This window comes from Suricata suricatta, chromosome 1 (assembly GCF_006229205.1).
Source record: "Suricata suricatta isolate VVHF042 chromosome 1, meerkat_22Aug2017_6uvM2_HiC, whole genome shotgun sequence".
NCBI classification, from domain to species: domain Eukaryota; kingdom Metazoa; phylum Chordata; class Mammalia; order Carnivora; family Herpestidae; genus Suricata; species Suricata suricatta.
The window spans coordinates 126,450,398-126,463,640 of record NC_043700.1 but is presented as its reverse complement, the minus strand read 5'-3'; the positions used below and the strand labels follow the sequence as shown (position 1 = coordinate 126,463,640).

Sequence of the window (13,243 nt, the reverse complement as noted above, 5' to 3'; positions counted from 1 at the left end):
TGCTATTACTAAGGTGGTTCCAGGCCATCAGTATCTCATACCGGATATTGGTGAGTTGCCTCCCTTGTTGGTCTCCTAGTGTTTGTTCCTTTTTATTGCTAATTTGAATGTAATTCATTGTAGATTATTTTATAAATATCTGTGACATGGAAAATATCAGTATTTCTGATAGCATCATTTGGCAAAGAAAATATTGTTCTGCCTTGTTTGAGTTCTCTTTAGTTTGATTGTATAACATTTGTGCATGAAATACCCAAGAAGAAACATTTAACAGAAAATGTGTAAAGTGGTTGTGAAAGACAATAATATAGCTAGGGGTGATGTTCATTAAGAATTGTGAGCCGTGTTTTTAGCGGCCTGATATGTGATTGGGTACTACTCGTAAGGACCACTGGGCTGTAACTCGGCTTCCATGCAACCAAAGGTGTGCTGACTGATCAAAGGATACATTCAAACACACTTTTCTCCGTTGACAATTATTAAAGACATGTTTCAGATTCATGAAAAATGCAGGAGAACATATAGTTGTCCTTTTAATACTCAAAAAAGGAATGACTTTTAGTAGTTTCCTTTTACTTTATTTTATTCTGATGGTCAGAAAAATGGTTAAAAAGTCAAAGGATGAATGATTCGATTCTAATAAAAGTTGTTTTCAGGAAAGCATAGACCCCATGTATAGTATGTTTAACAAACGGTGCCATAAACTGTCAATTTATTTTTTTTGTTTGTTTTTATTTTGAGAGAGAGAGAGAGAGACAGTGAGCTGGGGAGGGGCAGAGAGAGAGTGAGACACAGAATCTGAAGCAGGCTCCAGGTTCTGAGCTGTCAGCACAGAGACTGACTCAGGACTTGAACCCACAGACTGTGAGATCATGACCTGAGCCAATGTCGGATGCTTAAACAAGTGAGCCACCCAGGTGCCCCAACTTTGGCAATTTCTTATGATTTGATTTAGATACCAGTACAACCTATTCAGATTGGGTAATCGCCGCATTGGCAGGCACAGGTCTTTTGTGACTTTCTATAGCAGTTTCTTGAGTCTGTGCTCCAGTTCACATAGCAGTTACCTTACAACCTATACTAACTTCCTTTTGAAATGAGCAGACAAAATAAAATTCCCTCTAATAAATATATTTTGATGAGTCTAATGTATACATTTACTTTTGGGAGGAGGCCTTCTAAAATCGAAGAAATTATTTTTTTCAAAAAATCTTTTAATTTTTTTTCTTTATTTTGGAGAGAGAAAGAATACAAGTGGGGGGAAGGAGGAGAGAGAGAAAGAAAGAGAAAGAATCTAAAGCAAGCTCCACACTCAGTGTAGATCCCCCACATTGGGCTTGAGCCCAAGTCCATAGGATCATGACCTGAGCCAAAACTCAAGAAAGAGTTGAAGCCCAAACTATGGATTTTTTTTAAATACTCTTTTTTTTAAATTTTTTTAATGTTTTATTTATGTTTGAGACAGAGACAGAGCATTGAGTGGGGAGGGGCAGAGAGAGAGGGAGACACAGAATTGGAAGCAGGCTCCAGGCTCTGAGCTGTCAGCACAGAGCCTGATGCAGGGCTCCAACCCACGAACTGTGAGATCGTGACCTGAGCCGAAGTCAGAGGCTTAACCCGACTGAGCCACCCAGGTGCCCCTTTAAATACTCTTAAACATGAGATCTGAGGCACCTATACAAGCAAACATTGAAACAAAAAAATGTTAGAGACCCCAATGATCACATTTCATAGTACAAAAGCTACCTGAAGTCCTAGTGAAATAATGAACAAATACAAACATGACAAAAATTAGAATTCAGAAAAACACATAATTTGATGCAAAGCAAGAGACTTTCATTATAGTTGAAAACTTCGCTAATTCCAAATCTGATGATCAAAGAAATTAGTTTTTATGTTTGACAACACTTTAGTCTAAATTAGGAAATCTTAGCAGAGGGTCCATAAAAGGGCTATAAGGAGATCTATGAATCTCTTTTGTATACAGTTTTATATTTATTATCAATTTCCATGAGAAAGAGACCATACTTTTCACCGAATCCTCAAAAGACTCCTTGATCCCCCAAAGTTTAAGAACTACTTGATCCTTATGTACATTTGTATCACTGCAGTAAAGTTTTTGAACCACATTTAATTCTTATGACTGGCAGGGGAAAATTCTCAATTTCTTTTTTCTAACATTTACCATCTAAGTTTTAAAAGATTGAGCCAAGCCAAGGTATTGTTGCCAGCAACACTAGCAGCAGTAGCTGCATGAAACCCACTCTCTTTGTAGCATGTTGATTTGGTGTATGCTGCTGCACATGGACACATATCTGAATAGGCTGGGATAGTCATTTAAATGGTCTACACTTTGATTATAATTTTAAGCAGTTTTCTTTTTTTTTCTTTTCATTCTATGTGGTTACGAACCAGTAAGCATAGCTGATCCTGCTGCCCTTGGTTTCATCATTTCTCCATGGTCTCTGCTGTTGCTGCCATCTGGCAGTGTGTCATTTACAGATGAAAATATTTCCAATCAGGATCTTCGCGCATTCACTGCACCAGAGGTTCTTCAAAATCAATCACTAACTTCTCTCTCGGATGTTGAAAAGGTAACTGTTAAGTGTTTTTAGCTTGATTTTGTTTTTTTATTTTGGGTGGGGTAGGAGAAGTAAAAGACCCTGGGCCACCTTCCCTCGACCCTCTGAAAATAAACCATTGAATTTTTAATTATGTATTTCAAGAAGTGTGTGTTTATTTTACATAAGAATAGTTTTATAAAAATTTATGGATCTAAGAAACAATATTTTTTGTTAGTAAGGTGAGCCATTATTAAGTCATGTTTAAAAATACTAAATACCTGCTGTTTTTAAAGCACTGGGCTTGTGAGGAAGATGCAAAAATAACTAGAGAATTGATCCTGTATAGAACAATCTGTAATATGTGGATTAAAATAAATGCTATGTACAGGGGTAGACTATTTTAGAATTTTGGAAGAGGAGCAATTAATTTTTAGCTTAGAATGATATTACAGAAAAGGTAGCATTTGTGTTGGGCTATGAAGAATAAGTAGAATTTAGAAAAGTTAAAAGAAGTAGAAGTGAGCGTCTCACAGTTGTTAGTATATGCAATAAGAGGTAAAAATTGTCTACCGTGATAAGGGAATGTTTGGTTAGACCAGCTAGGCTAGAGCATTAGTTACCTGGAAAGCTGTGGTTAAAGAGAAGGAGCCTATTAAATCAGAATAAAGAAGACTTTGAATACTAGTACTTGAGAGTTTCTTCTGAGGCATATTTTCAGGAGAGTCATATGATATGACTTGTGATTTTAGAGGGTAAGTTTGACAAACGTGTAGATAACTAGATATGATGAAAGATTATATAAGAATTGTATTTATAGGAATATATACAATATAAAAAAATCAATACTACACACATCTATATGCACCTAACAAAATGTATAGGAATTGTATAGAAATCTAACTATAGAGTTTTAATAATCTGGGGAAAGAGCTGAAAATCATGTAATGCCTTAGGAATATAAAGGCATGGATGAAAGGGATACAGTGGAAGCAAAGCTCACAGAGTTTGACAAGATATTTGATGGACCAATTAAGAAGAAAAAGTTTACGATGGAAATATCCAGTCTGAGGATGGCAATAGCATTGACATCAGAAGATCTAATTGTATTGTCAAGGCTATAAAGAAAATTTTATGTATATAGTATGTAGCAGGCTGTGATAATTTAGATATGGAACTTTGGAGAATTAAGAACTGGGTATGAATATCATTTCCCTTACATGATTCCACATAAGTGTAAAAATTAATATAATAATTTTCTGGTAGTAAAACTTAAAAAATATGTGCATTTTAAATTTTGATATACATTGCCTAATTTCAATGTAAAAGAAATTGTACTAATTTCTCTTTCCTTCCATCACTGATTCACTTTTCAGAAAAAGAGAGGGAGAAAGGAGGAGAAAATGTGTGTATTTGTGTAGTTGTATGCACATGTGTATTGATTAAGGCATCTTGATTTGAGCCATTGTGTTTCTTAAAAAAGACTGAATATAATTGGTAGAAAATCCAAGTTTATCTACGTGGTTATCTACTCCATGAACTGCTTAAGAATTTTGGGGAGTTTTGGTCATTGTTAAAGATCATGAGGGTATTCAAATGTACCAGTAGTGTTTAATTAAGCTGGATAGCATATATATCGTTATTTATTGTTATTTAAATAGCATGTATTCATTCTTTACATTCTGTGTATGGTTCATATGATAATTTTAAAAGATAGAGGATAACTAGAACATTGAAAATAGGCATAGTGTGTGTGCAAATTATTTAACACCTGAGATCTCTTGATCTTAATTGAGCTCCAGGGTATCTACAAACTAATGAAATGGCAAATGAAGTTTTGTGTGTCTGAGCACTTTGGGAGAAGGGTGTCCATAACTTTCTCAGTTTCTCAAGTGGATCTGGTGACCTCAAAAAATTAAGAAACACTGCAATAGAGTAATGCCATTGATGTCTTAGTTTTAGAAACTTCTACTGAATTATAATAGGGTTTTTTCTAATTATGAAAAGTTTTACACAGTTGCTTATAAATCCTTTCTGGAAGGCATTTAAAATCCACAATAAAAGAAAAAAGTGCTTAGTAAAAATTTTGGGTGCACAAATGCCTTTCTAATTTGCTGAAGGCTTTCCCATTTTGCCCTGTGATGTCAGGATACCCAGTCAAGTGAACTGCCTTGTGTTTAGGTACAACTGTTAGAGCACATGGTTGAGAAAGTGACTGAAGCCTCCCTGTTAACTAGACCAAGTTTCAGGAGCCAGTGCTGAGATGGGATGGGTGTGGGATTGTTGCCATTACTATGATTACTATGGTAACGTAAAGTTGATTTATTTGTGAATCTAATTAGAACTTCTGTTTTGCCTCATGCCTCAAAAGCTCCAGTGCAATTCTAAGTATAAAAAAAATGAAAGTCAAGTTTTTTGATCCCATTCATGGTTGCAATAGAAGTATAAAGTGAAGGTCAGAGGAGTAGTCTTATATTCTAGTATTCATTTTGGGGGGTGGAGCAAAAGAAATTACATTTATTTGACCACTAATGACCAATAAATTCATGGAAACTTGCTAATTTGACATTGTGGTATATAATTAAAATTCAAAAGCACTATTCTACTATTCTGATTTTAATGGGGCTGGGGAGTACTGAAAAAGAGGACAGTAACTGCATTTCACAACTTGTATGAGTTAAGAATATGTCACTAACTAGTATTCAATACATGCTTGTTATTGATGATATCTAAAACTTTTTTAAAAATAATACTCAATGCCTAGCACAGTATTGTGAATAATAACAAGTGCTTAGTAAGATCTTGATGCATAAAAATGTTCTCTTCATTTAATGGAACTTGTTTTGTAAAATGTATATGTACAGTTGTATGAAAAAATTTACCTCAACTACCAGTTCTATAAATAGTCATTTTCGTTTATTTGCCTTAAAGTTTTACTTTTCAAGATAACATTCATTTCTAAAAACTAGACAGGTTTATACAGGTCATACTAAGCTTTTTGATCCTCTGGCTTTTCTGTTTTGCTTGGTAATTGTTCACTTCCTGCTTACATGGTACATGATGTGCTTAGTTTGACAGTTCTTTTGAAATCAGTTTGATGGGATTGGAATTTGAATCTAATTCTTGTGATTTATCTTCAAGAGTATTGATATGCTCCAGGGATTTGTACTATATCTCTGATAAACTAAAGGTATCTTAGTTTCAGTGTTTACTGCCACTAATTTGCAATCTAAATATCAGGAATTGTGGCTCTCATTATCTCTGTTCTTGAAAATCAAGGGTCATATTTATAAGAACAATATTGGAAATTCACTTCTCCAACCTTAGCAGAAGCCTAAACTGAACTTGTCAAAAAAGACCAGGGATGCCTCACTGGCTCAATTGGTGGACTTGAACTTGGGGTTGTAAGTTCAGGCCCCACATTTGGTATAGAGATTGCTTAAAAATAAAATCTCTAGGGGCACCTGATGGGTCGGTATGTTAAGTGTCCAACTCTTGATTTCGGCTCAGGTCATCTTCACACAGTTTGTGGGATTGAGCCCCATTTTTGGCTCTGTGCTGACAGCACAGAACTTGTTTGGAACTCTCTCTTCTCTCTCTCTACCCCTTCCCCTGCCTATGCACATGCTTTTGCTCTCTGTCTCAAAATAAATAAATAAGCATTAAAAATAAATTAATCGAACCTTTTTTATAAAAAGACCAAATATCTTTACCTACATTACACTATACTTACTCTATATTAAATCTTAATTAATGCATTCTTTCTCGCCTCCTTCTTATTTGTTTATTTATTCATCCATAAATTTGACAAGTATACGTGTTATGTCACAGGCACTATGCAGATCACTAAAGAAGAAACTCCAACATTGTCTAGTACCAGAATCCAACAGGTAGTAACACAATTAAATTGAAAATATTAAATACTGGGGTTGTGGAGATGTCTACCTCACACCCACTAGGATAGCAACTATCAAAAGAACAGAAAATAGTGTTACCAAGAATGCAGAGAAATTGGAACATTTGTGCACTGTTTTTAGGAATGTAAAATGGTGCAACCGATATGGAAAACAGTACAGAGTTTCCTGTGTGATTACTGTGTGATCCAACAATCTCACCTCTGGGTATATATCCAAAAGAATTCAAAGCAAGATCTTGAAGAGATATTTGCATACCCATGTTCATTGCAGCATTATTCTTAATAGCCAGGAAGTTGAAGCAACTCAAATGTCCGTTGATGGATGAATGGATAAAGAAAATGTAGCATGGGTGACTCAGTCGGTTAAGTGTCTGACTGGCTCTGGTCATGATCTCATGGTTCATTGAGTTTGAGACCCATGTTGTACTCTGTGCCGACAGTTCAGAGCCTGGAGCCTGCTTCAGATTCTGTGTCTCCCTCTCCCTGCCCCTCCCCTGCTCATGCTCTCTCTTTATCTAAAAAATAAACAACAACGAAAAAAGAAAATGTGGCTCATACACCCAATGGAATATTATACAGTCTTTAAAAAGAAGGAAATCCTATCACATGCTACAAAATAGGTGACCCTTTGGACATTATGCTAAACAAATAAAGCCAATCACAAAAAGACAAATACTCTATGATTATTTGTTACATATCTAAACTAGTCAGATCTTAGAAACAAAGTAGAAATGTAGTTACTCAAGGCTGGTGAGAGGGTGAAGGAGGAATTTGTGTTTAGTGTATGTAGAGTTTCAGTTTTGCAAGATGAAAAAGTTCAAGAGATAAGGTATATAACAATGTGAATATGCTAGCACTGCTGAACTGTACACTTAAAAGTGATTCAAATGGTAAACTTAATGTTATATTTTGTAGCACAATTTTTTAAGACTCAGATGCTATGATTGTGATAGATACAGAGCTCTTTACAAATTTAGTTCTTTTTAAGGTATCATCACTTCAACATACTGTGTTCCACTAGCTAATAAACTAATTTCTGATAATGTGTTATTCCAAGCTAATGGCATTATGTGTTACTCTTGTCAGGTAACATAGTTTTATCATATTAGTCTTTGAGTATATAGGATCTTATATACTTGAGTAATTCTTATGATGGAAACTTAGACCATGAAAGAGAAACATAGGAGACCAAAATAGACCTATAACATCCCATTTCAGCAGATCCCTGAGGCCAGTCTAAAATGAGTGGGTCTCCAGATACTCATGGCTTAAAGTATATGTAAACTAGGGGCGCCTGGGTGGCTCAGTCGGTTAAGCCTCCAGCTTCAGCTCAGGTCAGATCTCCCCTTTGTGGGTTCGAGCCCCGCGTCAGGCTCTGTGCTGACAGCTGGCTCAGAGCCTGGAGCCTGCTTCCGGTTCTGTGTCTCCTTCTCTCTCTGCCCCTCCCCCTTTCATGCTCTGTCTCTCTCTGTATCAAAAATAAATAAAACATTTAAAAAATAAAGTATATGTAAACTAACGTTCTAAGCCCTATAGTAGCTTAGAGTAAAATACGTTGTCAGATAGGTTAAGATAGTAGGCTATATATCAGAAACTGGCTGAGTGTACTTCTGAAATATGTAAAGTGGGGTGAAATGTAAAAGGCATTGGGCGAGGGGAACTGGTTAATTTTAAAGCTAGAAAATGCCAACCTGCTGATTTGATGTTTCAAAATAATTTGGGGGGGAGGGGGAGTAGCCCCTCCCAGGAAGTACTGAAAGAAAAGAAGAGTATGGCCAAGTAAATTTGTATAATTGTTTTGTATATTGGGATCTTAACCCATGATACCCTTCAAAGTCAAAGGATTGGATTCATAAGCCATTAAGATTTTTTATTTATATGCCAAGAAAATATGAATTCATATATTTTTCTGGATAGAGAGCTCTTGGCTTTTATCAGATTCTTTGTTCATGACTATCTGCTAATAGCTCCCAAGTTTATGTATCTTTCTTTTTTTCTAATGCTTATTCATTTTTTGAGAGAGAGACAGAGTGCAAGTGGGGGAGGAGCAGAGAGAGAGGGAAACACAGATTCTGAAGCAGGCTCCAGGCTCTGAGCTGTCAACTCATAACCTGATGCAAGTCTTGAACCCACAAACCACAAGGTCATGACCCAAGCCAAAGTTGAACGCCCAACCAACTGAGCCACCCAGGTGCTCTTCAGGTTTATATATCTTTAACACAAAGCTCTTTAATTTAAATATACAGCCACCTATTAGATATCTTTACCTGAATGTCCCATAGGCATCTCAGACTCACTAAATCTGAAACTAAATTAATTTCTTTTCACACACTGAGACCTTTCTCCTCTTTTTGTGCTCCCTGTAAATAAACGGACCATTATTTCCCCAGTTTGGAAAAGAAAGACTCTAAGATGTCATTCTTAACTTTTCATTCACTTCAGGCCCTCTTTCCTAATCTCTAGTCAGTGGTTAATTCCTGTTGATTCTAATTCTTTAGTATCTCTCATATCCATCTATTTCTGTTAGTCTTTGCTGCTTCTACCTTGTCCAGTCCATCATGAATGACCAGTGCTGCAAATACTTTCTAATCTCCCTACCTCCGGTCTTGCCTCTGTCCAGTTCATTCTTTAAACTAGTCAATGCATTTTTGAAAACCCACATTCGATATTATCCCTTTGCTGCTTAACATTATTCTGATTCTTGGGGTGCCTGGGTGGCTCAGTTGGTTAAATATCCAACTTCGGCTCAGGTCATAATCTCATGGTTCATGGTTGCGAGCCTCACATCAGGCCCTGTGCTGTCAGTGCAGAGCCCACTTTAGATCCTCTCTCTCTCTCTCTCTCTCTCTCTCTCTCTCTCTCGTCTCTCAAAAATAAATAAATATTAAAAAATTATTTAGATTCTGCATTTCCTTGGAAACTTTAGACTCCTTGCCATGACCTTTGACATATACTGCACCGCCCTTCTCTCTAAGTAGTCTTCATCTCAAGCTTTATGCCTCAACCATTATGGATTTACTTCAATGTTCTTGGATGTGTTAAGTGCTTTTTTTCTTCTTAGCCTTTGCACATTGCTTTCCTACAGCCCTGAATACTTTTTCATGTCATCTCAGCTCTTGCCTCATCTCCTCGTTGCCTGGCTAACTTTTCCTGTAGATCCAAAGTTTTCTCTTAAACTGATTGTACTCTCTCGTTTGTCACATTATCTTGTCTTGTTTACCAAGTAGGTTTGAGATGGAAGGGACCCTGTCTGTTCTACTCATTGTTATATCCCCTCTGCTCTATACTGATGGTTCTCAAAGTGTTGTCTCCCTACGAGCAACATCAGCTTCATATGGGAACTTGTTAGAAAACCAAGTTTTCAGGGGCACCTGGGTGGCTCAGTTGGTTGAGTCATAATCTCAGAGTTTGTGAGTTTGAACCCGTCAGTCATGCTGCTGTCAGCAAAGTGCCCACTTAAGATCTCCTGTACCCCTTTCTCTCTGTCTCTCCTCCACTCACACTCTCATGCTCAAAAATAAATAACATGTTTTCAGACCCCACACCAAATCTACTAAATCAGGGACCGTAGAGGTAGGACCCTGTATCTGTGTTTTACCAGATGATTCTGATCAGTGATAAAGTTGAAGAACCATTGCTGTATGCCATATCTGCCACTTAGGAGATGCTCAAATTTGTTGAGTGAGTAGAAACAATTTAGGATTTTTTTCACCCAAAGATATTTATGCTTTATTGCTATTAAATGGAGAGCCACAAAATCTGAAGAGGTTTTGCTAAAAGGAGCCATGTAGCACAAATAAAGCAGCTCTTATTTCTTCAAAGAGATCACTGCAAGGGAGAGATCTGCATATCAGACTGCAGTATCTTACCTAGTGGCTTATGGTCAGTGAACCAAAGCTTTGAAGACTTTGTCTCCTCTTTATAGAGAATGGTTGTAGAGGTAGAGGGTATTCTTTGAGCCTTCTCAGTGATGACTGTTTCATCATCATCTCATTTTATTTTTCAACAAATATTTATCAAATGTGGGTTCTGAGTAGAATTTCTGGCTTTGTCACTTGAAAGATGTGTGACCTCATGAAACTTGCTTACTGTTCTATGCCTCGGGAGACATACATAAAGGGATGATGATCTTGCTTCATAGGGTTATTAGAAAGTTAAATAAGATAGTACCTGTAAAGTACTTAGAACAGTACTCAGCACAGAGTAAGCACCCACTAAATATTACCTACTTCTATTATATGTCAAGTGTTATTCACGGTCCTGGAATAGAGTAGTGAGTAGGACACTGATAGAGTTTACATTCCAGCCCATTATAACTAACTGTAAAGACAAAAACATATTTTTGTTCCCCATCAGTTATATTAACTAGTTCACATAAGTGCCCTCCTGTCCATGCATAGTTTCTTTGTATCTTTATCTCTGACTCTTCTCTTTTCACATATCCACTTAATTTCCCAAGTCTAGCCATCCTTGTCCTTTCTAATGCCAAAGGCCTGAGAACTAAGATAACTGATGGTAAGTTGCAGTCTGAAACACAACAGGCCTGAGATGCGGGAAGAGCTGATGTTTCAGTTCAAGTCGAAAGGCAAGAAAAAAGCTGGGCACCTAGGTGGCTCAGTTGGTTAAGCGTCCGATTCTTGATTTTGGCTCAGGTCCTGATATCACGATTCGTGGGTTGGAGCCCTATGTCAGGCTCTGTACTGACAGCCAGAGCTTGCTTGGGATTCTCACTCTCCCTCTCTCTCTTCCCCTCCCCCACTCATGTTCATTTTCTCTCTTTCTCTCTCTCTCTCTCTCTCTCTCTCTCTCTCTCTCTCTCTCACTCCCTCACTCAAATCAACATTAAAAAAATGTTTTTAAAAAGCTGATGTCCTAGTTCAAAGGCAGTCACACAGAAAGATATTTTCTATTCCTCAGGAGTGGGTAAACCATTTTATTCTATTCAGGCCTTCAAATAATTGGATGAGACCCACCCATATTAAAAGGAGCAATCTACTTTACTCAGTCTACTTGATTAAGTGTTCATTTTATCCAAAAAATTCTCACAAAAATTTCCAGAATATTTGACCACTATCTAGGCATCCTGTGGTCCAGTCAAGTTGACACATAAAATTAATCATTATAATATATAACTAGATGATCAGCAGGTATGCAGTTTTATAACCTAATTTTAATAATTGTGCTACTAACTTTATATAGTCATTTATAAAAATCATTAACATATATTAATTCATTTACCACATTGAGAAGTAAATGTAATAAAGAATCTTAAAGCACTGACAATATCTTAGAGAATCACAAATCAATATTAATGTGTTAAAAGAAATATATTTGAATATGTAATTAGTTTTGTATGCTAAACCCATGAAGTATATTTTGTACATGAGGGGTTCACATATGAGGTTATTTGAAAAGAAATCAAAATTAAATATGCAAATAGCCTGCACTGTGCTATCTTGAACTTAATGTACATTTAATTAAGTCCAGCAGGCATGAATTGAATATCTACTGTGTACAAGTTTTGTGTTAGTTGCTAAGAGGTATACTAAAGCTATGTAAAAAGCACTTCCTCTAGGAAGACAAACATGGACACATCTTATCTATATTATAGGCAGTATTAGTTAACTGTTTCATTAGAGATGCAAATGAAATATAACTGTATGTGTAAGAGAGAAGGCTTTATCCTGTTTGGAAAAATTTATACGGCATACATCTCTAGACCACCAATAATGTACAGGAATTTTATTAACAGATGGAGAAAAATTTTTGGTAGAACTGCCCAAGAAAAATTGAGAGAAGGATTTATTTTGCCAACAGATGATTATTCCGTAGGGCTGAAATGTTTAGGTTGTAATAAGTGAAGGAGCGTTACAGAAGGAAAACTTACATATCTGTCTAGAAAATGGAAGTGGAGGCAAGTCAGACTAAGCCTTGTTAATCATCATAAAGAATTGGGATTTTGTTTAAGTTGGGAGCTATGAAAATATTTGAACAGAGGATCTTTTCTAATCTGTGATTTGGAATAATTTAGGAGGCAAAGTTGAAGTATGTCAAAGTGTTCTGAGGTTATAAGGAGCCAGTTTTACTTGTGCATACCTTACCTGTTTCTAAAGAGGATTTGAGAGTTTCCAGAATTAAAAAATAAAGGTGAGAAAATCAGAGCAAAGTGAAAATAAAGGCAAGAAACTAAGAATGTACTGGAATGAGATGGGTGCAAAACAATACACATAGTAAGATTGCACAGTATTGATGGAGATGGGCTAAAAGTTTAGCTCTGAATTTCTTCACAGGAGGGGGAAATGGGCAATGATTACTTATAGAATTAACTGTCCTCACTTTCATCTTGCTTCCTGTCTCACAGGAAAGAAGTAGAAGCAGTCAGGAGAAACTTTTCCCAGGATCCCACTATCAGATTACTCACCTAAATTCCCACATTTTCTGCCTCCTTTATACAGACGAACCATCTGTGCTCCTCTATGACGCCAACTCCTTCCCTTGTTCCTTGCTTTCGCCCTCTCCCACTTATTCAACAATGTTCTCCCAGCAACCTCACTCTCTCCTGTACTGCCAGTTTTCCCTGCTGGATTACTTCTCTCAGCAAAGAATGTGTTGTTCTTTTTTTTCATCTTTAAAAAGCAAACAAACAATGCAAATAAAATCTTTTTTCATCCAACTTCTTTCTCTACTTACTACCCCATCCATTCATAGTAAAAAAAACTGCTAATCAGAACTTCAATGGAAAAAAAAACCTTTCAGTGAGATTATT

At 36.5% G+C, this 13,243-nt stretch overlaps 1 protein-coding gene across 1 annotated transcript in view; it reads left to right on the top strand.

The window, feature by feature from the left end:
• PTPN13 (protein tyrosine phosphatase non-receptor type 13) overlaps window positions 1–13,243 on the top strand; it is a 189,152-nt gene that overhangs the window by 57,054 nt on the left and 118,855 nt on the right. Inside the window, exon 3 of the mRNA XM_029943587.1 lies at window positions 2,416–2,594. Within this exon, the coding sequence (XP_029799447.1) occupies window positions 2,416–2,594 (179 nt within the window). The remainder of the gene's footprint in view (window positions 1–2,415; window positions 2,595–13,243) is intronic.